Genomic DNA, 27997 nt, shown 5'->3' with positions numbered 1-27997 from the left:
GGAGGAGGAGAGGAAGAGGAGGGCAGGGTGGTAGAACACACCTTTGATGCCAGCATGATGAGGCCTTGTCTCAAAAACAAAGCAAAAAAAAAAAGGGTGGTGGTGGTGGTGGTAATGGTGGTATGGGCAGAGAGATAGCTCTGTGGGTAAAAGCACATACTGTTCCTGCAGAAGACCCAAGTTCAATTCTTAGCACCCACAAAGAGCTCACAACTACCTCTAACTCCAGCTCCCTGAGATCTGCAGACCTCTTCTGGCCTCCATAGACACCAGACATGCATGTGCACAGGCCCACCTCCTCCAAGTACACAAGTGTAATTTTTAAAGTGGGGGTATCCTTGCTTTATAGGATACCCAAGCTCCAAGCCAGCCTTGAACTCCTAAATTTAAGCAATCCTCCTGTTTCAGCTTCTGGAGCAGCTGAGACTATGCTTGGTACCACACTCAGCATGGTTGCTTTCACTGGCTGGCAAAGCCATAATGTGGTCCTGAAACACTTGATGTTTCCCCTGCATGGAATGCTGACAGTTTTGTCCTAAAACACTTGGTGTTTCCTCTGCATAGAAACCTCAATCACGCCTCACAAAATGTGCACAGAAAAGCTTTTTAAAAACAATCTTTTCCAGGCCCATGCTCATAATCCCAGTACTAGGAAGTAGAGGCCAAAGCCAGGGCTGCATGAGACGCTACCTCAAGACAACACAAAAGGTAAGCTGTGTGTGGTGGCTCACACCAGCAATGAAGGCGCTTGAGAGGTTGAGGCAGATGAACTGCAGACATGAGGTAGGCCTGGGTTTCCACAGTGACACAGACAGACAGACAGACAGACAGACACACACACACACACACACACACACACACACACACACACGGCTCAGCAAAGTAAGGCACTTTGCTGCTATACTTGAAAAACTGTGTGGGTCCCTCAGGACCTCCATAAAAGGACCGGCTCCTTACCTGTTTTCCCTCTGACCTCCACACACAACAGTAAACAAATGTAATAAAAATGCTAAAAACAACCAAAGAGACGTACAGGGTGACTCATGCCAGTCATCTCAGCAGTCAGGAGGCCGAGGCAAGAGAACTACTGTAAGTTTGAGGTTCTGTCTGCAAAAATAATTGTCTTACATCATGAGATTCAAAACACGCAAATGAAACTAAAACTAGTATATTGTCATTACATTTTATATATGCAAATTGGCCAGACGTCTTTGGCTGGTCCTTACTGGGAAAATGAGGGACCACTTTTGTTTGGGGCCTGTCCCATGGTCACACACTTTGAACTTCCTGCAGGCCAGGAGCTATGAGGCGCCTTGGGTTCGGGGAAAGGAAGCTTGTCCCTTCCAAGATTATTGTCTTCTCAGGGATTCAAAGCTCTGCTAACAGTGTCCGTGACATCATAAGGGCTGGTGATGGATGAAGTCTACGAGCGTCATCACTGATAATTGTACCATCACCATTAAACAAAACAAAACAAAACAAAACAAAACAAAAAAAAACACTGAGAAGAGGAGGGAATCGGGACCAGAGGTGAGGATTGAGGGGACTTTGTCTGAGGACTGGTAGCTCTTGATGGAAGGACCCACACCCAGCGGAAAGGTAGGTAGTCACTGTAAAGAGTGGTCGAGGTCAATGGACAAGACCCTGGAGTTTCTCCTCAGAAAATCTCATGTGTACAGCTTTGATTAGTGAGGAATCAGTATCACAGACTAGAAACCCACACTCAGCCCAAAGACCCCTAAAAGTAGATACTGCCCGTCACAGAAAAGGGCTGTCTGTGAGGGGCAGACCCCCTCTGCCCAAATTCAAAGCCTGAAACCCCAGAGATACCAAGGCAGAAAGAACGCCTAAAGAAATGGATCTGTCTACCCGACTAGCAAGTTCACAACTTGACTGAGAGGGAACGAGGTCATAATCAGAAAGCTATTAATCAGATCGGCTGGATGTTTAATCCCATCGCGCTGTCCCTTGCCTCGGCGTCCCTTTTCCTGGGCAGGTAGGTACCTCTGCCAGTTTCTCTGCTCCCAGGGCAGGCTTATCCTCCTGGGTAGTCCCAAGCCGCCCTTTAGATATGCTAATAAATTCAATCAGACTGCTGTCTTCCCTGTGCCAGGAGCCACCATGTCCGTCAGTAAGGTGCCTCGGCCTATCTCTGAGCTCATCTATTCTGGGCAAGGCCGCCACAGCCCCCAGCTCTGCAAGCTCGCTCCACTAACAATGAATCCTGTCAGAGGTGGCGGAGACATCCCACTCACACCACTGCGGAAGGAAGCCGGGCAACTGATGGCGCACGGCTCTCTAAGGGGTGGGTAGGAAGTCTAGGAATTTGTGGCCCAACATCCAGCTGCCCTGGCTCCGTCACGTGTTAGGAGCAGCCAGAGACGACAAGTACATGCTGGATTTGTCTGGGTCCCAGCCCTACCTGATTTACAAAATCTGGAGGCAGGCTAATTCGCCCACCTCCCCACAACCCTCTCTTCTCCCCACCTGCTCGGCCAAACTCAGAGAATGGACCACTGACAACCAGGGGCTGTCTCCAGACAACTGTTGTAACATCCTAGTTTCTGCAAACTCCCATACGTGATGGAGCAGACAGAAATTTCTGACAGGAAGGGATGACAGAATTGGAACAGCTACGGCGCTCAGAGCCTACAGAAGTTTGCTTGGGAATCGATCCACAGACTAAACCTTCCCTGTGTAGCCCAGGCTGACCTAGAACTTGTTATGCAGACCCGGCTGGCCTCCCACCGCCTCCCCTGTACTTCAATCAAAGGCTTATACCACTCCGCCCAGCCCACAAAACCAGACCTTTAAAAGATGGTCTGAGGCTGAGGTGTAGCTCAGTAGATTTGGTTCCAGTTTGGCCCAGTGGTTTAATCCTCCTCCCCTCCCCCCCCCCCCCCCCCCCCACACACACACACAGGAGGCAGAGGCTGGTGATCTGTGAATTCGAGGCCAGGTTGGACTACACAGCAAATTCTGGGCTAACTAGGTCTCAAAAGTTGGACAAACAAACACATAAACACACATTGCCTCATACCGAAAATACCCTCCCTGACCATACACACAAAAGAAAATGGCCCCATCTCCCTGGTTAGGAGAAAGATGCTCTGGTCTGGAGCCTACTGCCATGCCCGAAGACTACAGACCCCCTGAGCATTCAGCACTGAATTCGGCTTTGTTGAAGACATGATCTATATCCCCACCTCTCCCGTCTCCACTCTGCACCTTATGCAGAGCAGGAACTTAACAAATCATTACTTCAATCTTTTGCTGTTTGACTGCATTTAGAAACAACGAAAACCACGGTGGAGAGTTCCTGTTATTCCAGTACTTGAGGGATAGAGACAGGGGAACAGCCGGCCTGCTAGGGCTAGGCCATGATCGCAATCTTTGTGAGGTTGAAACCCCAGAGTTGCTAAGGAGAGCATCCGGCCAACTTCCGGCCTCAAACTAGCTTTCCACTGTTCTGGAGAGAAGACTCTCCCACCAGGTAATGAGCTCAGACCTCTCCTGGAGATAAGGGCCACAGCATTCAGCCAACTTCTAGGAAGAGATCTCTATCCTTTTCATGGTAGCGCATAATTAATACTGTTTACAGATCTTCCCTAAGACACTCCTGGCCACCTGGTGAGGGGGTGGCAGAGGCTCTGGGTCTGTACACACCAGCCTCGGCTTCCAGAAAATCTGATCTAGAACATTCCTGTTCCATTTAAAGACACCATTAAAAGGGGGGGGGGAATGCTGTCTTCTAAAATCCCATTTTCAAAAAGCTGTGTCTAAAACAACGAGCCTGGAAGGCCACGTCCCAATTTAGGAAGAAAAACCTAGGGTTTCAGTAACATACACGGATTTAAACATCTCTTCCATGGCCAACATCCGCTGATCTGTAAGATTTCATTGAGCTGCTAGTTCTCTGCCATGGCTGAAGCAAAAGGCAGAACTATCTGCTACACAATGTATTTCATATAGAGCACAAAGTATTTCATATAGAGCCCAGGTTCCTTCCACCCAAGGGCAAGGGGATAAAGCTACAGATGCCCATATGCACCAGGTCCTGGGTTCCACCCCCAGCACCAAAGCAGTGAATAAAAAGCAGCCAGGCTGGAGGCATTCATCTGTCTCAGAGCCTGATCTACAAGATGCTCAATACATTTGCAGCCGGGAAGGGGTGGTACCGGTGGTGACAAAAAATGTGCCTTAACACTTTGGACACTTTCATTTTAACATGTTTTTAAAATGGGTTTGCTTAAAGTATTACTCACGGCCAGATATATTAGTGTATGCTTTTATTCCCGGTACTCCAGAAACAGAGGCAGGTGGATCTCTTGAGTTTTGGGAGAGCCAAGGCTACATAGTAAGCCCCTGTCACAAAACACCAAATAAATATCTTTATTCATGACTACTATAGGCTAATTACATTCAATCTATTTTGTGGGCATGAGTGCCACAGTGCCCACGCACGTGGAGGTCAGGAGTTATCCACCATGTGGGTTACAGGGACTGAGAGGTCATTAGGCTAGGTGGCAGACTCTTCCCACTGAGCAATCTCAGAGGCCCGAAAATAGTTTAGTCATCTAAATCTTATTAGGTCAAAATAATTATACTACCTTATTGAAAAATATGCTGATTAAAAAGCTTTTCCTATATGATCCAACAGATTACACTTGTTGTCACAGCAAAAGTGTATACAGTAGGCGACACTGTTCAAGTAAAAATAGCAAGAAACGCCAAGCTAGGGGCCAAGGCTGATGACGGGAGTTCCATCCCAGGGACCCACAAGGTAGGAGAGAAGCTACTTCAGCAAGCTGTCCTCTGGTTGGCAAGCACACACGTACACAATCAGTTCCTAGGTTCAATTTCCAACAGGGTATAGGGAAAAAAAGCGAGACAGACAGACAGACACACACACACACACACACACACACACACACACACACACACACACACACACTAGCTGTGGTAGGGATAGAGCATGCCTTTAATCCCAGCAGGTGGACATCTGGGAGGAAGAAGCAAGAGGACCGAGGTCAAGGCCAGCCTTGCTGACACACTGAACTGACCCTACAGAGGACCCTAAAGAGAAAATCCACTTCATACGGCGCATGAAGAAGCTGAGTTTGACCTCACAGGTAAGGAAATGAATGGTTCAAGAGTCTGAGGCAGGAGCTTGGTGGGTTAGCCTGGACTTTCAATGGATTCAAGTAGCATTGTAAATGTATCTAACCTTTAATGCCCTCAATTGGTCTACGAGATTGTTATCTGAGGAGATTAACAAATAAAAATCTGTTGAATCAACAGTATCATCCTAGGGAAGCTTGGCCAGCTTCTTCCGAAGTGGTCAAGGGAGAACACTGGAACAGAACACCTTTGAAGCCAAAAGGCTGAGCACAGTGGGGGGAGGAGCCAGACTGGGAGACACAGGCAACACCCCCCGGGGTTTCCTCCAGCTGACTGGCGCTCTGTCCAGATCGGAATCAGCACTTCTCAGTTACCTGTACAGACGGTGCTTAGTAGGCACTCAGTCAGCCTGACTAGTGACTGAAGGCAAGTGTTCTACACTACACCTGACGGGATTAGAATCTCTCCCGGTCCCTCTGGGCCGCGGGGGAGACTGCCCAGTGAGGGCAGGGCCACCGTTATCCTCCACTTACCTACACAGCCGGAAGTAACAGGATTCCTGAACACCTTAATCAAGATGAGAGAGGTGTCTACCCCAGGGCCACCAGCAGGTGACTGAAGTGATATGCAAATGCACTGAAAAATAGCCTAAGGTAAACAGGATAGCTGCCAGTTCCAGGCCACTGAGGACAGGCCTACCTTTCTACAATTAAGATAAAAACAAAGAGACCCTTTAGAGTTCTAGTTCACAAGTCTGGACCGGTGGGGCGAATGATGCGAACACCTATCTTCCCCCCCGCCCCCCCGGCCCAAAATAAACTTTTGGAGGGAAGAGTCGAGCATTTGGCATGATTCAGGCTTGGGTATTGGCATGGATTTTTCTTCGGTGTTTCAGGGGTGCAGCAGGGAGGACCACGGTACATCTACAATCTTACAGTTAGAACCCTCTGTCTAGACTTCCTGGGTGAGAAACATTGAGACACGAAACAGAGTCCTCCAGAGAGCTTTCTGCTCCCAGGGAACCCAGATTTTGAATTTAAGAAAATAAACCATGCTGGACCTTTCAGGACAGAGTCCCCACCCACAGCCTTGCAGCGCCCACCAGCCCACGCACGCACCCACGCACGCACGCACGCACCTTGGATGGTTCTCTTGAAGAATGCCTTGCAGGCCTCGCAGGAGGCCACGCCATAGTGGTAGCCAGAGGCAATGTCCCCGCACACGAGGCACAGACGCTTGGGGATGGCGTTGAGCACGTACTCGCACTTGATGTCGTCCACGATACCACTGGCACAGTCCTCGTAGCTCTTGCGGCACGGGGTGCCTCCCAACCCCGCGCCTGCGAACATGGGCGGCGAGTCCAGACCGTTGGCGTGGGTGCCCAGGGCCATGCCAAAGCCGCCGCTGGCGTCCGAGGAGCCGCTGGGGCTGTGGTGGCTGAGGGCATCAATGCCCGAGGATGGGCTGGATGGCTCCGTCTTAATGAAGGAGCCGCAGCTGGAGCCCAGGTGCCGATCTTCGGAGGACATTCGGTTCAGCAGCCTGTGGACACAAAGCGCGGGAGTCAGTCCTAAGCCAGGTGAGAAGGTGGGCGGGGCGCCGGCCTAGTGGGCGGGGCGCATGGGCGTGTCTGCAGCTAAGGCGTCGGGGAGAGAGAGGTAAGGGTGGCCAGACCCGTAGCAGCCACCCAGAACAGCCTTCCGCCCGACTTCAGAGTGCCAAGAAACTTTTGCATTCGTAAACTTCAAATCTCACACCCTGTGCTTTGCAAATTGCTGGCCTAAAGGTGACAAGATGCTAACCATCCCTCCTCAAATATCTGGCCAACCTTCCTTACCTTGACAATAAATGGAGGCTGACAATTTACCTGTCCCAAGCATGCAGCCTCCCTCACCTCAGGCACCGGCAGTAAAAGAGGCTTTTAGCCCCTTTCAGTCCCTCCAACCCTAATGAGTTGTGAAGTTTAAGCGTGGGATCCTCAGTTCTTCACCCTTACCAAGACTGCCAAATCTTCTAACTGGAGCAAAGAGGGACAGTTTGATCAAAGGCACCAACCAGGTAGACGGTTGTTGATTTTTTTACCTGAGGTCCAGGCTTGGTATTGGAGGCCCTATCTAAAGTGTGATTTCTTGACTCTCTATTTTCTCTTTTTTTGGGAGGGTGGGGGGATTTTTTTTTTTTTTTTTTTTTGAGACAGGGTTTCTCCCTGTAGCTCTGGCCGTCCTAGAACTCACTCTATAACCAGGCTGGCCTCAAACTCACAGACTTCACCAGCGTAAGGAGTGCCCCCACACACACACACAGTTTCTATTTTCCCTTCTTAGCCCCTGAATAATCCAGCTTGCACCCGCCCCCCCAACCCAGTCCACCAAGGCAGTCTCCATTAGAATGCATGAAGGAACCGGGCAAACCCAATTCTACACAGCTCTCTCTTTTGCCTCCTACTTCCTCTCTTTTTGAGATGGAATCTGTGAGAGCAGCCCTGGCTGGCCCAGAATTCATTAGGTAGTTCAGTCTCTCCTCAAGCTCTGCACCCTTCTGCCTCAGCTAAGGAAGGGCTGGGCTTACAGGCCTACACCACCACGTGACTTCACAGCGTCTCTCTGTGTAGTCGTCCTGGAACTCACCCTATGGACCAGGCTGGGGCTCAAACTCACAGAAATCAGCTTGCCGCTGCCTCCCGCTGGGGATTAAAGGCCTGCACCACTAAACCTTAACCAAAGTTGTTTTCTCTTTTAGAGAGCCTCATGTCAACTAGGCAAGTGCTCTGTTTAACACCTATATTCCTTTTGCCTGATTTTTTTTTTTAAAGCCTGGACCAACCTCCAAGAACGCTTTGGAGTCTCACCAACATGGCAGACGGTTTGGGATCCCCCAACAACTGTGGGATAATAGTGTATTTCTGGTTATTGGGAGCCCTGTCTCTCCAGCCAAGGTCACATGAAAGGGACTGGACTGACGGAGTGTTCAGGGGAGCCTGGTTGTTCACCAGGTTCAGTTAGGATCTGGTCTCAGGCTGGTGGCATGGGTAGATTGCCTCAAAAACTGTCCAGAGGTGCCAGGCAATGTGGCACATGCCTTTAATCTCAGCACTTTGGAGGCAGAGACAGGAAGATCTCTGAGTTTAAGGCCAGCCTGGTCTACATAAAGAGTTCCAGGACAGCTAGGACTACATAGAGACCTTGTCTCAAACAAACAAACAAAACTGTCTGTGGAGACATGATTCCCCAAAGTGGCCTCATTCTCAGACCTGCCTCTGCAGGGAGAGAGTACAGAAAAGCTTGTGCACCCAGAACAGGGAAAAGGCAAAGGGGAAAAGCTTGGGAAAACAACAGGAACAGAATGACCCCTGGGCAGGAAGGAAGGTCCCAGCGCTGGAGGGTTCACACCTCCAGTGTCACTTGAAGGTAACTTGTCAACTCTTTCCCCGAGGGGGGTCTTTGTCTTTACACCCACGGAACAATCCCTGGCCTAGCCACACACCAAGGCCACTGGGTTGTTAATGTGAGGGGGCTTTTGGTCCCACTGAAGCCAGTCACTTTCAGGACACCTCCTGGGGTTCTGACTCGTCTGCACATAAACCTGTCAAGAGCGAGGGAGCTGCAGGTCCTGGATGAAAGACCCATGTGGCGGTCCTCAACCTTCCTAACGCTGCGAGCCCTTAATACAGCTCCTCGTGCTGTGGTGACCCCCAACCATAACACTATTTTCATGGCTACTTCACAACCGGCATCCTGTTACTGAGTGGTGTCTCGGTTCCTAACACCATCAGAAATCCGGGTTCTTTCCACGGTGGTGACCCACAGGCTGAGAACCGCGGCTAAAGGCTCTTGTTCTCTAGCCTCCAGCCTCCAGGAATGTGGTTTGTAAAGATTGGGACCCCAGGTGCCCCTGTGTTCCAAATGGAAGGTTCCTTCAACCTGGAGATCCTCTTGTACAGCCGCCACCCCCAACCCCTAACCCCCGGAGGCTCTCTCTTCTTTGTAAGAAGAGAGTCCCTTGTTAAGGGGTCTCCTCCAGGCCCTTTCTACATCTCTGGGCACCGTTACCCGACACGCCTCTGAACACCAGCAAGGTATCCTGAGGAAAGAGCAGAGCGCCTGCCGTCTGCAGGGGAGTCAGACCGAGCACATGGCCAAGAGCACCGCGAAACTCCTCCCCACATGCCCTTCCACACAGGGCCCGGGAAAACAGCTGACTCCTGGAACTTACGATTCTTGCTAGCTCTTGGGCCCCATGTGAAGCCCTGGGGGGGACCAGAACCCCCAAATTCCCTAATTCTACTCAGCCTTCCACAGACTCTGAGAGCACCAAAGACTTCCCAAGATACACTTGACCGGGCAGTGCCACCAGCCGCCCCTGTTGAGTATGGACTGCAGGCCTCCTGCTTACCCTGTCTCTGGAGGCACAAGAAGCATGTACCCCGGAGGAGGCAGAGGGAGGCTGGAGCGGGAGGGTGTGGGCCACAGTTTTCCGCTGCCCTCCCTGTCTTGAAACTCAGCCTACCCTGAAAGACACTGGAGGTGTCTGGCTGTGTTCCTAACTGCCGGCTTCCTCTCCAGGCCTGTGTCTTGATTCAGAAGGCCCCAAGGCATCCTTGGGTGTCTGGGATTCCCCTAGGGCTAAGAAACTGGATCCTGGTCTCAGCCAGAGTTGACGTAGGAAGCAGCTAGTAATTTAGTATTTGAATCCCAACCGAGGGGCATTTGGTTTAATGACGCTATTTCTTTCTCTCTCCTTCCACCTCTCCCTCCTTTTCCCTCCCTCCCTACGTCTCTCATGCCCATCTCTCTATTTCTTTATTTCTTCAGTGTTTTTTTGTTTTTTGTTTTGTTTTGTTTTGTTTTTGAGACAGGATCTATGTAGTCTTGTCTGTCTTGGAACTCATTATGTAGACCAGGCTGGCCTCAAACGCACAGAGATCCTCTTGCCTCTGCTTCTGAGTGCTGGGATTAAAAGCTATTTTATTATTACTTCGTGTGTGCGTGTGAACATAAGCACAGTTGCCCTTGGAAGGCAGGGGGGTGGGATCCTCTGGAGCTGGAGCTACAAGCAGTAGTGAGCAACCTGATGTGGGTTCTGGGGACTGAATTGAAATCCAAAGGAAGAGCAGTTAGTGCTCTTAACCTCTGAGCCATCTCTCCAGGCTGGACTTTAGCACACAATTCTCCTGCCTTCGTCTAAAGTGTTTACCCATTACCACATCTAATTTAGCTTCCTCGTCTCTGGCTATTCCCAGGACACCTTCCCATGGACAGTCAGCATGTCTGGGTCCCTACTTCACACCAGCTACTGGCTGGCTGACAGCGGGGCGGGACAAGCATAACCCAGTCTCCGGATCAGAGCCTCCTCATGAAAATATCCCAGGCCCCAGGGGCAATGCGGCATACTACCTTAGGGGACACCCGTTTCTGGTCTTCTTTGGCTATCAAGATCCCCGAGAGGCCTTGTTCTGTTTTTTTTTTTCACTCTCAGTGAAAGCACCCTACCTGCCTGCTCCTCCACTCCAAGCTTGTTGACCCCAGCTGCCATGCACCAAGATCCTGTGTGTGTTTGTGTGTTGGCCTGACTCTTGGTGTTTTGACACGGGATCTTACTAGGTACCCTAGGGTGGCTTGGTTTTCACGATGTAGCTCCGGCTAGCCTTGGATTGACACCAGTCCAACCTCAGTCTTTGGGGGCTGAGATTATAGGCGGGAACCACCACACCCGGCTCTGGATCTTCGTCTGTACTGCTGTATTTAACCATCATAACCTATCTGCGAGGGGCTGTCCCCCCCTCCTACTTTACAGAATAGACAGCAGGGGATCCAAGCTTATTCAGTTTACCAGAGCAGTGGGAGAAGCCAGGGGCCCAGCTAGCGGTGTCTGCAGATCTGGTTCGTGTGTCAGAACCCCGTCCCCCTGATCTCTGGCGTGAGGAAACCCACTCCACCCACTAACTTTGTCTTTACAGTCCCCCGAAACACAAATGGTGTCTTACTGTCCCCAAGAGGCCCAAAGTCCTCACTGTTACCTCTTGACCCCTAGAGTTAAGAGCAGAAAACCAGCAGGGCTACACCCGAAACTGTCTGAAACCCAGGAGAGGAAAACAATGGAGAACTCTGAGGCGGGGAGGGATGTCTTCTCTGGTCACCCTGGTTTCACACACTTGTCAAGGCAAAGGAAGTTACCGAAGATGCCAGACTCTCTGGGACGCTTGGCCATGGCCTCTGTCTGTGCCTGACTTCAGACACTTATTCACAGAGAAGGAAGGACAGAGAGAAAGGAGCCCAAGAGGACAGTGAGGAGCTGTAAAGCCAGCAAATAGGAGGCAGAGGCAAGAAGATCGCAGCAAGTTCAAGGCCAGCCTAGACTATGTAGTGATACCCTACAGACAGACGGAAGGCCATAGGGATGGAGGGAAGAAGGGGAGGAAGAAGGGGCTTGGGGATGTGGCTCAGTCAGGAAAGTGCTTGTCAGCAACTGTGAAGACCGGAGTTCAGGTCCCCAGAACCCATGTACAAAGCCAGACACGGGAGCACGCCTGCAGTCCCAGCACTGGAAAGGCAGAGACAGAAGGGTCCCGGGGATTTATCTGCCAGTGAGCTCCAGATTCACTGAGACACCCTGTCAAATAAATGAATGAATGAATGAATGAATGAATAAATAAATAAATAAGGTGGTGTGGCGTGGTGGTACACGCCTTTAGTTCCAACACTGGGGAGATAGAGACAGGTTGATCTCTACGAGTTTGAGGCCAGCCTGGTATATGTACAGAATTCCAGGCCAGCCAGGGCTGCACAGTAGCAGTCATTCTCATTCATTTTTCATTTTCTTCTCTCTCTCTCTCTCTCTCTCTCTCTCTCTCTCTCTCTCTCTCTCTCTCTCTCTCTCTCTCTCTGCAGGGTTTCTCTGTGTAGCCCTGGCTGTCATGGAACTTGCCGTGTAGAAAGAACAGGCTGGCCTCGAACTCAAGAGATTTGTCTGCTTCTGCTTCCCAAGTGCTGGGATTAAAGGTCCACGCCACCACACCCCGCTGAGACCCTGTCTCCAAAAAAAAAAAGGTGGAGCATGATTAAGACACCCAGTGTCAACTCTGGCCCCTGTATACATACAGGCGCCCCCTCCTGTATACATCAACATGTACATGCTCAAATCAAACATGCACACTTAACTGAGGAGGAAACAGAAGTGAACTGAGGAGTCAGGAGAGAAAAAAGAGCCTGTCAAGAATGTGATGATCAGAGCCACCTGGAAGGGAGGTGGATAGCAGATCAGACGCAGCCACCAAGTCAGGTGAAGGAAGAAGGGGCCAGTGTCCGCTGTCCTTAGCCATGAGGAGGTGGCGTGGCCCCAGAACAGGATGGCATCTATGGTGGGAATGGACACAATGTTGCACGGGCTTCAGGGGAAGTGAAAGGGACAATTCTTCCTGAAGTTCAGCTGCTGAGGTGGAGGTGGTCACAGGCGGGAAGGAAGGTGTCCCGCCTGCCTCCTGTCAGCGCCATCTACAGGGCAGGCTCCCCTGGACTCACGGATGTGGGTGTGGGGAAGGGACACACTTTCTACTGTCCTTGATCACAGGAGTCTCTTTGATACAGAGAGGCAAGTGGTGGAGAACGGAAGGAATGGAAGGTCTTTAAAAGCGACCATCCACGCTTTCCAGTTTGCCCCAATCCATCCCCACCTGCTTTCTCCATTTCTCTCCCCAACACGGGCCGCAAATTACAGATTGAGCAGTCCTCAACTGCAGTGCCTCAGACCAAGAGTGTCTGGGATCTGAGAATTTGTTTTCAGATTCTGGACTATTTGCATAGCCACAGTAAGATCATGGAGATGAGGTCCAATTCTAAACATGCATGTTTTCCCCAAAGGTTACTAATCTACAGAGCCAGGGGGTAATTTTATACATTTTTTTTCAGTGCTGGGGATCAAACCGAGGGCCAGCCCCCAAATACAGAACTTTCAGAAAAATCACCCCAACACTACAAATCTGATGGTTTAATAAACATGAATTTTGAATTATTAGAGATATTTGTGTAGTACTGAGGATACAGGTCAGACGAAAAGCATGTATGATTCCTTGGGTTTGATCCCAGCACTGAACCAAAAAAAATAACAAATTCGGGTTTGGGAGCGAATTTTGGATCTCAGATTTTCAGAATAGAGCACTCCACTTTACATCCGTTGCTGATGTTGGCTTTGTATGGAGGGTGATCCGGGCATCATAGCATATGCCCGCAATCAGCTACTTAGGAAGCTGAGCTGACAGGGTCACAACCCCCCCCCCAACACACACACACCCAGGCTACATAGTGGAACTCTGTTTCACAAACCAGTAAATAAATCATGAAGTGTAGGGATGGAAAGGCAAAGGCTAGGGTTGGAACATGTACAGGCCCTGGGTTCGGCACCCAAGATTGAGACATTTTAAAATCCCGAGGAACAAAGTCAGGATGGGAAGGCAGGGCCTGGGTGATGACCCAGCGGGCAAAAGCCTGATGTGTGTTCGATCCTGGAACCAGGGGAACTTCAGAAAGCTGTCCTGTAACCTCTACATGCTCCCCAACCCTTCAAAAACAAGCATGGAGGGCAGAAGCGGGGGATACAGGTCAGTTGATAGAGTGATCAACCAGTGTACAAGGCCATGGGTTTGATCCCCCCCTACTGCATAAACTCATTCCTGGTTGTGTATGCCAATAACTCCAGCGCTCAGGAGGTAGAGACAGGAAGAGCCAAAAGTTCAAGGCTAGCCTCAGGTACACGGCACAACGGTTGAGTTGAAGGCCAGCCAGGGCTACATTCAACGCTGCCACACAAAAGTGGTACACACTCCTTTCATCCTAGCACTTGAGAGACAGAGGCAGGTGGATCTCTGAGAGTTAAAGGCCAGCCTGGACTACAGGCCAGTACCAGGCCAGCAAAGGCTACACAGTGAAAACCTTTCTCAAAAAATAAAATAAAAACAAGAAAAATTAAAAATAAAACCATTTTAGAGGTGACCACGGATAGGTTACCAAGTGGAGTCCAGGAAGGATGCAGACTCAGGGTGAGAGAGGGAGGTAACCACCACCACATGCTCTGGGAGGGGGCGCAGGCCAGCCATCATCTGGGGCTGGCTGGATCGATGACTATTGACTCTTCGTGGGAAGGGAACGGACATCCCATCTCGGGGGCCTCTGCAAGAGCAATCACTGGTGGTCGAAGCCCCTTGAGGCGTCATTTCTCTTTGATCTGTCTGGTAACTGGAGCTCAACAAGCCTCCTTGGCCTCAATGTCACCACCATCTGACTACATGTAGCCTCCGTCTTGCTTCCGCACAGCCCCAGCTGGACATCACTGCACAGAGCTGAAGACTCCTTTCAAACACAGAGCGACCGGGAGAACCTCAGAAGTTCTGAATGAAACCCAGTTTTGCCCCCAAACTCTGGGGGAAAAGAATTCCTGGTGGCTCATGAATTCAGCAGGAATCCCAGGGGTCCCCCATCGAGGTGACCTGCCAGCAGGTGGGCAGGCAGGTGTAGAACTGGCCCGCCTACTTTCTACTGTGGGATGGGGTCTTTTCACCACTGAAAAGAATCTGGGTCACCAAAACTGTTGTCCTCACTACAGCCATCTGGCTTTCTGCTCAAGCCATGCACCTGAGGGCAGGGCCAAACATCTGGGCCAAACATGCCAGTTCTGCCTCACCGTACGGTTGGTTCTGAGTAGCCAGGTAGCGCCTCCTCTAGTGCTCATCGGTGGAATGGGCTCAACCACAAGGCTGTCTAGGTGATGGTGCTGAGGACGGGACCACCTCCAAACAGTGCTGGTTCCATGCCATCTCTTAGTGGGTGCTGGCTGCTATTGTGATCATTTCCAAGAGCAGCTTCTGGAGAAATCCGACAGCAAGCTGATCTGGGGTTAACCGACAAACACCAGCCTCATCCAAAATTGAGGATAAAATGCAAGGAATTTGCCAAATATTAGGAGGGGAAGGGGTTGACAAATAAAAGAAGAGAATATAGATAGGCCTGAACTGGGAATCCACTGGGGGGGCGGGGAGTCTGAAATACAGACTCACACATTTCCACAATCAGTGACCTAACCGGAAACCAGAGACCATTAGGTGAGGCAGACGCCTCCTCAGACCCTCAGGCATCCAGGGAACACACCTAAATTTGCTGGCACTCCAAACACTTGAGAAGTGGAGGAGGAGATCCGAGCCAGCCTTGGCTACATATGGAGTACCAGACCAGCCTCTACCATGAGCGTCCACCTTAACAAACAAAGCAACCAAAAGACTAGCACTTAAGGAAGGTTGGACTTGTTGGTGCGTGCCTAAAATGCCAGCGCTAGGATGGGAGCAGACAAATCAGAAATGCAGGGCAACTGAGAAAGTTCAAGGCCATGAGACTTGTCAAAAAAAAAAAAAAAAAAAGGCACACCTCAACAGGACACAGGGCAAGTCTGTGGCTCGATGTCAGAGTCTCAGCTGTCCTGGTGCTTACTACATTAGAGGAGGGGGAGGAGGGGGCAGAAGGAGAGGAGGAGAGGGGTGGGCCAACGATGAGACGTGTTAGGATTATGATAAATCAGGGTCTGTTCACTGAGGTCCATTCATTATAGATGCATTTTTTTCTTAAACGCAGGAATTTCATTAATTCAAACCTTTCCCCAGTAGCCTGAATTGCTCATTTCAATGGAAAACGTTTTTTTATCATTCCTGTGCGGTTGACATCTTGCATACTTGTGTCTTTCAACTTGCACAACCAGACACGCCCGCCCAGCTGAAGTCACTGACCCTCGGGTTCTCAGGGGGCCTTCTGCCTAACTTGGCGACTTTTAGCTTAGAGAACCATAGCCTGGGAAACTGATTCACCCCAAGTCACTAGAGAACCAGAGTGATTGGTGGACTCTGAGCTGGGGGGGACGTGCCTGGGAGACCAACCTGATGGAAAAGCCACCCACCTGCCACCATCCCAGGTCACATTGCTATTCAGGCACTTTCCTCTGTGATGTCTGGGTTTTATCTGTATTTGTCTCTCTTGGGAGTATCTTTGCTGGAACCCAGGACAAATGAGTAGTGCTCAACAGTGTAACAGCCTCAGCGACAGACAGCCTTCCTCCTCCTGCATGCTCCAGAGCTCAGGCAGAAATCTGTAATTAAGCACCATGTCGCTTGAAAGATTAGTCAAAACCAGGCTGATCCCAGACAACTGATGGAAATCTCATTGCACGCAAATTACGGCATGGAAAATAATGATAGGTAATTAGTGTCTTTCAATCGGGGCTTTTTATCCATCAGTTTTCAGGCTGCATACATGAGAATGGGGAAAGGGAGAGGCGGTGCTGATGCTGGAAGACACCGTTGGATGAAGAGCGGCTTGGCTGCCTCGGGACAGCTGGGAAGTCCCAGTCTGGCCCACAGATGGCCACCACTAGCTTTATGAAACTTCAGCCCTGACCCAGAACTTCCTCAGAGAAGTCCCTCATTCCGGGGTCATCAGTACTAGTGGCTCTCATTTTAGTCCACTCTGCTGGCTCTGGGTTCCCCACACCCCAGCCGAGGGTCAGGGAAACTGTCAGAGTACAAATAAACTGGGTGTGGTGGCATAAGCCTATAATCCCATGACTTGGGAGGCTGAGGCAGGGGGATGACTGTGAGTTCAGAACAGCTTGTACTACTACATAGCAAGACCTTGACTCAAAAAACAAGACCAAAAATAAATAAATAAATAAACAACAACAAAATGAACAGGGGTAGAAAGATGGCTCAGAAATTAAGAGCACTGGCTGCTCTCCCAGAGGACCAGGGTTTGACTCTCAACACCCACATGACAGCTCACATGATCTGTAACTCTAGTTCCACAGGCATCCAATGTCCTCTTTGACCTCTGGGGACACCAGGCACACATTTGGTGCCCAGACACACTTGTGGGTAAAACACTCAAACACATAAAAGTGAAAATAAATGAATGACAGACTTGAAAGAGGCAGCAAGACGGGTCAGTACACAAAAGTGCCTGCTTCCAAGCCTGATGGCGTGAGTTCTATGCCTGGGCCCCACACAGGGGAAGAAGAGAGCTATGCACACTCACAGGCACACACACACACACACACACACACACACGCACACGCACACGTGCACACGCACACGAGCGCTCTCTCTCACACACACACACACGTGCACACACACGTGCACACGCGCACACATGTAACGAAAGAAATGTAAAACCTCAGAACTTGTTTCTACCCCGTCTCTCACGTCCTGCCGAAGGTGACATGACATTTGACTTTTGTCTATGATCACAACTGGTCTTGAGACTGTGTGTATTTCACCCTGTGTCAGTCAGTCATGTGGCATACATACCCCACAAACTGGTGCTGACCGCGCTCAGCTGTCTCTAGATGGCACCCTGTTCTCACATGAGCCACGGGCCACAGTCTTGGCACTTAGTCCACAGCTGGACCTCAGCTCTGCCACTCATAATCCGGGTTATTTCACCTCTAGATGCCTCTGCTGCCTCGTCTGTGGCACGGAGATGCTAACAAGAGTGCTCATCTCACAGGGCAGTCTTGAGAAGGAACATTGACACAGAAAAGGCCCTGGCACATAGTAAGTACTCATCCGTACGAGTAACTGTTCTATCATCCTTGTTTGGCAATCAGAGGACGGCCTCTAGTTACCCTCCCCACCCATGCATCTGTCCATCCACCCATCCAACTCACACACCTGCTGCTTCCACTGAGAAAGTTCCTGCTGGCAAAAGGTACCCTCATTCGGGTACTTTTCCTGGGAACGGACATCCAATCCCCACATACTTCTCTCCTACTCTCGTTCTCAGACAGGGGTGGGCCTCTGACCTAAGACAGGCCATCAAGTCTCTCCTGGAAGATTTCTGGTGTTGGAGACGCCTCTCCTGGGCCAGGAACCGCAGGCTGCGGAGCTCCAGTGTTGAACAAGGTCACGCACCTCTCTAATGTGCAGCGGAAGAGAAGAATATCGAAGCTGGCAGCAACCAAGAGCGAGGGTCAGAGGCAGAGGATTCTGGGAGGCCCTGCTGGGGCAGCAGCCAGCAGCATCTCTGCTCTAGCCATGGAGCATGGCTGCTTCCCTGATGCCTGTGTCCACACAGAGGGCTTCAGGCCCTTGAAGGCACGACTCAAGCGCCATCCCCATCGCGTCCTCACACACTCATTCACTGGCTGTCCTTTGAAAGTCTACAGTGCGATCAATTGTTCCCCTCCACAACAAAGCGGACGGCCTCTGCCCTCAAGGAGACACAGTACCGTATTGTGTTCATCCTGGCCAGCAAGCACACCTTTGCCCCTACGTTTTTTTGGTCTATGCAATCCGAATGCATCTGAAATTGATCACACGTGGGACTTTAAATAGTAGTTTAGGAAATAACGGGGCCTTAACGCGAAGATCTCACCAATGCAATGAAACATCACCTGTAAGCACAGTGTAAGTAAGTACATCACCCGAGACAGCCTGGAGTTCACCGGAGGCCGCTGCTTTCCAGCCGCCCCTGCAGTCAGGTGTGACCATGTGACCAGTGTGTCAGGTCCAAAGGAAACTCCAATTCCTCAGACTCCAAAAGGCAGTCCAAACAGCCAGAAATGAGCTCAGCCTGGACTCTAGCAGGATTTCTAGTGGTCAGATAGAAGCCAAGCATTTCTCAGGAACTTGTGGAGCTGGTTCCCCTCTACCAAAAGGAGTCATTTTCCTTACCTCCGGCAGAAGGGACACACATGCGGCCCCTACCAGCATGTTCACGCCCACGCGGGCCTCCAGGCTCCTTCTGATGACAAGCACCACTACGCATTTCAACGTCTATGTTAGCATCCTAGCCTTCTCCCCTCCCCCCTCCCCTAAACGCCCTCCAGCATCCCCCTCCCCGCTATGCTCTTCCTAACTCTGTTGTTCTCACTATGTTCTCTCTACTGTCTGCTTCTGCTTCCCTAACTAGATTTCTCTAGGCTTTACCCCCTCCTACTCTCCCCTCTCTTGCAGATAGCCCTGGCTGTGTCCAGTCTGGCTGTGCTCGGGTGGGGGTGCACCCCTTTAATCCCAGCACTCAGGAGGCAGAGCCAGGCGGATCTCTGCGAGTTCGAGGTCAGCCTGGTCTACAGAGCCAGAGCCAGGACAGGCACCAAAACTACACAGAGAAACCCTGTCTCAGAAAAAAAAAAAAATCTTCCCTTTAACCATACCATGGAGAGATCACGTCATTGGTTTATATAATCAGCCAATGGAATAAGAACAAGTAGATGTAAGCCACTCTTCTACCGGCTCACAAAAATCTCCCACAGCACTCCTTCACTCCTCTCTGTCTCTGCCCCTGTAGCACCATCTGCAAGACATAGGCAGAGCATCCAGAAGGGGACTCAGGAGATAGGAGAGTCACAATGTGGAAGGAGCCTGGGACCCAGATCACCCGGTAAAGCCTCCCTGTCAAACACCCTCACTAGAGTGGCGGAGAAACAAGATCAACTTCTTGTGGAGTTAGCCCCCACGACTCTGTGACGGTAGGAAGTAAAAGCCAATGCTGCCCCCTAACTAATACCAGGAGTAAGGCTCCATATGGTGCAAATTTAGTCAGTGATGAGGACCCTGCATAGCAGGGGAGAATAGGAGACTTCTCAGATGGGGCCTTATTCAGGGAAAGCTCTGATGGAGGAGGAGCAGGGAGACCTGTGGCTGGAAAGAGGTGAGGTGGAAGAGTTCTCCCTGTTAGCTCGGACCAGTGCTGAGCAAAGTAGCAATGGATGACAGACACCTTCTTCATGCTGGACACTGTGCTTCTGTCTGTGCAGTCCAGGGAGAACTGGCATTTAAGGCATACACACTGCTGACCTCCACTCCCCTCTCAGCCAGGTGCCCATCACAAGCCCAACGCTTGTGTGTGTTGCTTCTACCAGCTTATGCACATCAACAAAGAGCACCGTGTGGGAGCCCAGTGAGAGGACACTTCTACCTACTTTGTGGTTATCGAAGTGGCCCTTTCTATGTGGCCTTGATGCACAGCACAGGTGACACAGGCTGTTGATGGCACTCAGCATCCTTTCCTTATCCTTGCTCCATTTTCCAGCTTTGTGTTATCTAGGCAGATGACCAGGCCATTTTCATTCAGTGAGACTGATGGGGACCAGGCCATCTGCAGTCAACCAGCACAGGTCTCATCTTGGTAGTGACATTGGCAACGTTACAGGGGGTTTGCTCTATGCCAGGCATGGGACAAGTAGGTATGAGGTCACTGATTCACTAAAACTTGCTGAGCTGGGCCCTATCATTCCCCTGCTCTGCCTTGTCCCCCCACCCTAGGCTTTTTACAACTTTGGGACAAGATCTCACTCTATTGCCAAAGCTGGCCTAGAACTCACTTTGTAGAACCAGACTGGCCTGGAATTCATAGCAGTCCTCTAGTCTCAGCCTCATTAACTGGTGGGATAATAAGCATGTGCCTCTGTGCCTAGCTGTTGTTTCCCCATTTTTCAGATGAAGACACTGAGGCCCAGAAGGGAAAGAGTCAGTACCTTGGCAAGGGTCGCACAGTCAGAAAACGCTGCCGTGAGTTACTGTGTGAAGGGTACTGTCCCACACGCAGAAAGCAGGAATTTTACCTAGCCTGGTGCCTTCCAGGATCAGCCCACCACCTCTGCTGTTTCCTGCCCACTTTCCTCCAGGGTTGCACCATCACAGCCTACACAACTTCTGTTGTGAGACAAAACTTCTCCTGGGGAGACACGACACGCGTCTTCTGACCCCAGACAGGGATCCCCACCAGACTAATGTGCAGATACCATCTAAGTCCAACTTGGTAACCAGTTAGTTTTATCGGGGTTACTTACAGGCACAGGGCTGACTCAAAGACAGCTGCATGACCAAGGCCCACCCCAGCATAGGGGTGACAACTCATAAAAGCTGGGAACCTGGAGCACACGGCACAGTCTGCAGGCAGCTCAACAGGTTGGAGAATGTCATTTCCAGGTGGCTGTTGGTCTACACCTCTTCCAGGCAGCTGCTCTGGTCGTGGAGTCCTCTCTGAAGCTTTTTCTCCTCCAAGAGTCTTCTTAAGAGCATCTCAGCTCGTCTGGGAACCTTCCTGGCAGTTCAGCTTTTGCTTTCTCGGGAGCAACTCTCAGCTTTTATTGTCTACTAGGACTGGGCGGGGCCTAATGAATCTGGTCAGTTTCAGGGAGTTCCTGGAGCTGTTTTTCAGTTGTTTACCTCCTGCCTAAGGAGCTCCCCTGCAGGATGAAATGTTTTTACCTCAGAGGGGACCTTCAGACAACATCTCCTCCCTCACCTGTGTTGGGGGTTGGGGTCAAGAGCCTGCAGAATGCCAGTTGCTGGCTGCACCACTGCCCCAGCCATCTGCCGGGCAGATCCTTAATTGCATTGATCCTCCATGTTACCAGGAATTCCATCTGGCTTCTTTCTTGCTTTCTGCCAGTGCCTAGAACACCAGCAGGCTGTGCTGGCTAGTTTTGTGTCAACTTGAGATACACTGGAGTCATCTGGGAAGGGAAAACCCCAGTTGAGAAAAGTGGCCTCTGCAAGCCTCGGGTGCATTTTTAAAATTGGTTGATGGAGGTGGAAGGGCCCAGCCCATTGTGGATAGTGCCACCTCTGTGCTGGTGGTCCTGAAATGTACAAGAAAGCAAACGGAGCAAGCTGTGAGGAGCAAGCAATGAGCAGCCCTCCTCCACGGCCTTTGCATCAATAACAAGTCATCCTTCCAGAATCCTGCCTTGAGTTCCCTCCCTGACTTCCCTGGATGATGGATTGCAAGTTGTAAGAAAAAACAAACCCTTTCTTTCCCAAGTTGCTTTGGGTCATGGTGGGGGTGGGGAGGGGGGTTGTTTTGTTGTGTTTTGTCTTTGTTTTTTGTTTTTAATTTATTTATTTTACATCCCAATTACAATTTCCTCTCCCTCCTCTCCTCCCATTCCCTCCCCCCTATTTCCGCACCACCACCCTCCCTTGCCCCTCCCCCCCATCCTCTTGTAGATTCGTGGGAGTTTCCCTGGCGCCAAGTTTCTACCTGACCCTGAAATGCCCCTCCCCCATTTCCAGCCATCTCTTCCTTGGTGTTTTATCACAGCACTAAAAACCCTAACTAAATCACAGACAAGTATTTACTGAATAAAGAAACAAAAAGAAAAAGCTGAGAACTGGTTTTGTCAGACTGGCTTCAGATGGTCCCCGGGCCCCACAGGAGGATGGGGAAGTCACAGCCTGAGTGTCATTACAGAACCAGGGTCTGAAGAGTCTGGACCAATGCCATCCGAGAGTGACTTAGGGGTCTACCTCTCCATCATTCTATCAGATTCCCAGTAATCTTGGTTTAGATACTTAATATGTGAAGGATATATGTTTTTCTTTCTCAATTCTTTCCTAACGTTTATTTATTTATTTGTGTGTGGGTACACAATTCGAGTCTCCTTCTGTCATCGTGGAGACTGAATTCAAAACGTCCGGCTGGACATCACATGTGCCTTTACCTGCTGAACTGTCTGTCTCCCCAGTTCCTGACTTTATTTTTTAGACAAGTCTTACTCCAGAGCCCAAGCTGACCTTGAACTCATAATGCCCCTGCCTCCGCTCTTCCCTGAGTACTGGAATTATAGGTCTACTCCACAATTGCCTGGCTTCTTTAAAAGCAAGCAAGCAAGCAAACAAACAAACAAAAGCCCCTGAAGTTGGAGAGACGGCTCGGTGGCTAAGAATGGGTTTTAGTCTTGGAGAGAACCTGAGTTCAGTTCCCAGCATTCACATCCCAGGTGGGTCATAATTGGTTATGGCTCCAACTCTAGGGAACCGGATGCCCTCTTCTAGCCTCTCCAGGCATCTGCACTCACGTGCACATATACACCCAATTAAAAATAACTTTAAAAAATGCCCTGGAAACCATGACATGTATTTAGCAAGTATATTAACCAAGAGCTTGAGGTCTGCTTATGGAGAGATCTGGTTCCTAAATGCTATAAAGGAAGCTGGAGTTACAGGAGGAGGTTGTGACACCTGACACCAGAGTTTGTTTGTTTGTTTGTTTTTGAGGTGAGTTGTAACTATGCACCTCTGACTAACCTGGAGCTAACTATGCAGTTATGTAGATCAGGCTAGCCTCCAACAGAGATGTTTATGCCTCTGCCTCCCAAGTACTAAGGCTAAAGCTGTACACCACCACACATAGGCTTAAAAAGGCTAGTGTGTGTGTGTGTGTGTGTGTGTGTGTGTGTGTGTGTGTGTGTGTTGGTTTTTTGTTTTTTTGTTCTTTGGTTTTGTTTGTTTGTTTGTTTTTGTTTTTTGAGATAGGGTCACTTTGTAGACCAAGCTGGCTTTGAACTCATAGCTATCCACCTGCTTCTGCCTCCTGAGTGCTGGGATTAAAGACATGCACCACCACCACCACCACCACTACCACCCCACCCCCGGCAAAAGTCTATTTTTAAAAAAAAGAGATTTGTTTTTGTTTTTAAGTGTGAGTGTGTGTGTGTGTGTGTGTGTGTGTGTGTGTGCTCACACACATGTAAGTACAAATGCCCAAGGGAGCCAAAGGAGTCAGATCCCAGTGGAGCTGGAGTGACAGGTAGTTGTGAGCCAGCCAACAGGGATGCTGGGAGTTACATTCAGGTCCTCTGCAATAATGGTATGTGCTCTTAACCATTGAGCCACCTCTCCAGCCCAAAGAAGGTTAGGCTATTTTAACATGACACCATTGTGACTCATGGAAAATAGTGGGCAGTGGCTTAGAAGAGGGCCACATGACTTCTGGGACAGCACGCATGTGTAAGTAAAAAATGATCCACAAGACTGCTGCTCCTGAGACCAGAACCCACAGCATGAAGGCAGACATGACCTGGTTCTGAATCCCAGCTTTGGTACTTGCTCACTCTGCAATCCCTTGCTTAACCTCTCCAAGCCTCAGTTTCCTTATCTGCAAAGTGATAATACCCAGCTCATGGAACCTCTTAGGATTAAATGTCAATAAGCAGAACGTATTAAGAGCAGCACATGCATATAGTAAATGCTCAGTAAACCTGAGCTGCTCTGATCTCCAGGCTCCCATGGGTGCTGGGTGCATGTTCTATGACTATGGTAAGACCCTCCCTGACAGAGGACCTCATCACTCCATCTTGTGAACCAGATGCAAGAAGAAAATGAGGAAAGAGTGTGCATGCATGCGCACCCTACTTGTCATTTTTATTTTTTTGACACAGGAGCTCACGTAGCCCTGGCTGGCCTTGAACTATGCTGTGCATGCTGTCTATCTGAGGTTAACCTTGAACTTCTGCTCTTCCAGCCTTCACCTCCTGAGAGTATGGATTTCAGGCTTGTGCCACCATACCCATGTGACGCAGTGCTGGAGTTCGAACCCAGGGCTTTGTGTGTGCTAGGCAGGCACTCTACCCGCTAAGCTAGATCCCCAGCCCCTGCTTTATCATTTAGAAAAGGAAGGCAGAGGCGGAATCACCCTCAGCTTTTGGCCTCTCAAATCTATTCTGTGGGATGGGCTGGAATGGTAAAGGTTGGCATTGGCCATGCTGTCACTCACCACTGACTGACCCCAGGGTTTGACTATTGATCTGATAAATTAACAGCTGGTTGGCTCCATCCAAGCGGTATTCTGCAATTCAGTTACTGCTCAGGACTGCAGCCTTCATCCAACCGGGATGCTGCTGCCCTGGAGCTGGGGAGGCGGAGTTATCCTTTGCCAGCACTGAAGAAAAAGACTGTGGCTCTGTTTCCTGGGGCGTCAGCATGATGGGGAGGAAGGAGCATGCCAGCCCATGCCAGCAAGGATAGGACCTCTGAGCTTCAGAGAGCTGGGGGTCCAGCCTCAGCTCCCAGCTTTGCAGAGAGACTTCAGATGCCTTCACACTCCACCGGGCCTTTGCTGCTGCACCGGTTAACTGGGTCCCAAGAAACAACTTAATGGCATTGGGCCGTTGTAAGGACACCAGAAAAAAAAAAAAACAACCAACCAACCAACCAACCAAAACAACCAGACCAGACACTCTCAAAAGAAGAAAAAACGCTGGAGAGGAGTACCAAGTTGCTTCCTCTTGAGCACCCGCCACCTGCACAGTGTTCTGTATACCCGAGCTCCTCATCTTCAGAATGACTCTGGGTCCCGGAGAGATTCTCAACAGTTAAGAGCACTAAGCTGTTCTTGCAGAGGACCTGGGTTCGGTTCCCAGCACCCACATGATGTCTCACAACCATTCCTAACTCCACTACCAAGGGACCCAATGTAGGGTTGGAAAGTCCAAGCTCATTTCAGGGTTTTGAAAACCCACCAATCCCTGAGCTCAAAAACCCATCAATCGCACGGCTCGACCCAAGCTCAGGACTTGAAATCCCATCAATCCCCGTCGTGGAGATCTCTGCCATAGAAAACTCCACCCCTAAGAAACCCTGTATAGGCCTGCCTTCTACTCAGTTCTTGGCTGTTTCTCGCCCACGTCGAGGCAGCTACCCTTTGGTACCTATCCCAATAAATCTCTTGTGTGAGGTTTGTTGTGCGGTGTGACTTTGTGGTAGTCCTTGGCTCCTGACTGCCAAGATGCCTTTCTCTTCAGAGCTGCAATACTTGAGCTGGGGAAAACCTTTCCCCCTCAGAGCAGTAACATTGACATACAATGCCCTCTTAGGAACTCCAGGGCCGGGCGGCGGCGGCGGCGGCGGCGGGCGGCGGCGACGGCGCACGCCTTTAATCCCAGCACTCCGCAGGCAGAGGCAGGTGGATCTCTGTGAGTTTGAGGCCAGCCTGGGCTACCAAGTGAGTTCCAAGTGAGTTCCAGGAAATGCGCAAAGCTACACAGAGAAACCCTGTCTTGAAAAAAAAACAAAAAACAAAAAACAAAAAACAAAAAAAAAAAAAGGAACTCCAGGGACCCAAGGCACACTTGCGACGTACATAATACACGCAGGCAAAATATTCATATACATAAAATAAATAAACGTAGGGCCGGGCGTTGGTGGCGCACGCCTTTAATCCCAGCACTCGGGAGGCAGAGCCAGGCGGATCTCTGTGAGTTCGAGGCCAGCCTGGGCTACCAAGTGAGCTCCAGGAAAGGCGCAAAGCTACACAGAGAAACCCTGTCTCGAAAAACCAAAAAAAAAAAAAAATAAATAAATAAATAAATAAATAAATAAATAAATAAATAAACGTAAAACAAAAAATCCGAACAAATACCACTGCTATTTTTCTACCTGGCACTTGCCTCACAGCCAGCTCTAGAGAAGCATCTGGAAGGTAAGGCTGGAAGGACCTAGGTAAGGAAGGCAGCCCTCTGTCTGCTGGTCGATCCAGGCAGAAGAGCTGTCACGTAGTACCAAATTAGTGTTCTGGGTGGCCGGCAAGCCTTAGAGAGCTCAGTGTGGGTGGGGTGGGAACTTCCAGTGTCAAGGCATGGCTAGTCTGGCCTGGTGGTGTAGCTCCAGTTTCTAGGCTGCCCACGGCAGGAGGATCTCAAATTCCAGGCCTGTCTGGTCCATAGCAGAGTGGGCGGCCTCGGGCCCCTGAAGCTTCCAACCCAAACCCATGTGACTTGGTTGATTTAATGGCAAACTAGGCTATTCCGCCTGGGTCCAAAATTACTTCATAATGCATTGACCTAATCTCTCTCCTCTCCCCTCCCTCCCTTCCTTTTTCCATCCCTCCCTCCCTCCCTCCCTTCCTCCTTCCCTCCTCACACACTTAGATGGTAGCCTCCTAGCTCCCATCATCTTGAAGCCTTACATCTCAGGCTTGAAGAAATCATCAACAGCGCAGTCCTCTGAGCCGGGTGGACCAGCCCAGATGCTGACCTGGCTTCTCTTGGCTCCAAGATTGGCCTGCCCTGCCATTCTACATCCCTTTCTAGAAAAGGGAGGCAACCCTGGCCATCTGCTAGAGGGGGCTGAAGGACGCGGGCAGCAGGAAGTGAGGAGCCCCACCCAGGAAGAGAGCTAGACCCCTGGACCTAGAGCTGATCTCAGAGGCTGACACTAGGTAGGAGCTTCTTGCTTATTGACTCAGCATAATTTCACAGGGGATGTCAGGGTTGAAAAATGAAATCACAGAGAGGTCGTGAAAATCCACATAACAGAATGAAACACTGCCTGAATACAGTGGTTGGAGGTCAATATGACAGACAGAGACTGGGAATCCATATTTATTGTCTCCTCTCTCTGTGTCTGGCCAGTCAAACTCCCATGGCAGACCTCCTGCATCCCAGGAGCTAGGGGCCAGGAAACCATGGGCTAAGAACCAAAGGCAGGACTTCCTCGCTCACAGCACCAAGGAACCTGCGCACAGGAAAGGAGGAATACTAGAGTCCCCAGGCCAGGGGTTCAAATCCCAGCCCACCCCTTCTCCCTCTGTGACCTCCAGAAAGTTCTTGACCTTTTCCAAGCCCAGCTCTTCATTTCAAGCAGGAATAACCCATTTACTTAGGGTGGAATAGGTACTGTGAGGATTGAATGATGATGTTATCTTCCAAAGCCCCGCACAGTGACAGCTTCCCTTAAAGCTCCCCCACCCTCCCTGCCTTCCTCCTTCTGCGTTTCAAAACCCCAGCTCCTGAGAGAGGCAAAGAACACCTCCAGTGATTGCCCCCGGGACCCACAGAAGACACCGGAGGAGCCAATTCCACGTCGTACCACAGCTCAGCCCCACCAGACCCCCAGTGAGGCAGAGACAGCACCCTAATTTGTGTGACTTAGTGGTAGAAGGGTACCTGAAGCCAGTCCTGAGCCCCCCCATTTCTGAGTTCTGAACTCAACTTTGGCAGTTCACAACTTTTCAACATCACAACTACAAAAGAGAGTTGGAAAGGGGCCTGGCCTGTGTGCCTCAAAACTATCGGTGTTACAAAAACTAGGAAAGAATGTTACAGACCAGGGATGACTCAAGAG

At 50.3% G+C, this 27997-nt stretch overlaps 1 protein-coding gene across 3 annotated transcripts in view; it reads right to left on the bottom strand.

The window, feature by feature from the left end:
- The window catches only part of Esrrb (estrogen related receptor beta), a 166328-nt gene that overhangs the window by 44604 nt on the left and 93727 nt on the right, over positions 1-27997 (bottom strand). For 2 of the 3 annotated variants that reach the window (XM_006990303.4, XM_006990302.4), the window contains exon 2: positions 6260-6663. In XM_006990303.4, the coding sequence (XP_006990365.1) occupies positions 6260-6663 (404 nt within the window). Of the gene's footprint in view, positions 1-6259; positions 6664-16053; positions 17021-27997 lie in introns of those variants that run through there. The other variant, XM_076551131.1, reaches the window with a different exon arrangement.

The sequence above is a fragment of the Peromyscus maniculatus genome, chromosome 14 (genome assembly GCF_049852395.1).
Source record: "Peromyscus maniculatus bairdii isolate BWxNUB_F1_BW_parent chromosome 14, HU_Pman_BW_mat_3.1, whole genome shotgun sequence".
NCBI classification, from domain to species: Eukaryota; Metazoa; Chordata; class Mammalia; order Rodentia; family Cricetidae; genus Peromyscus; species Peromyscus maniculatus.
Note: the sequence above shows the minus strand (reverse complement) of the source record. Positions and strands in the feature narration are given on the sequence as shown.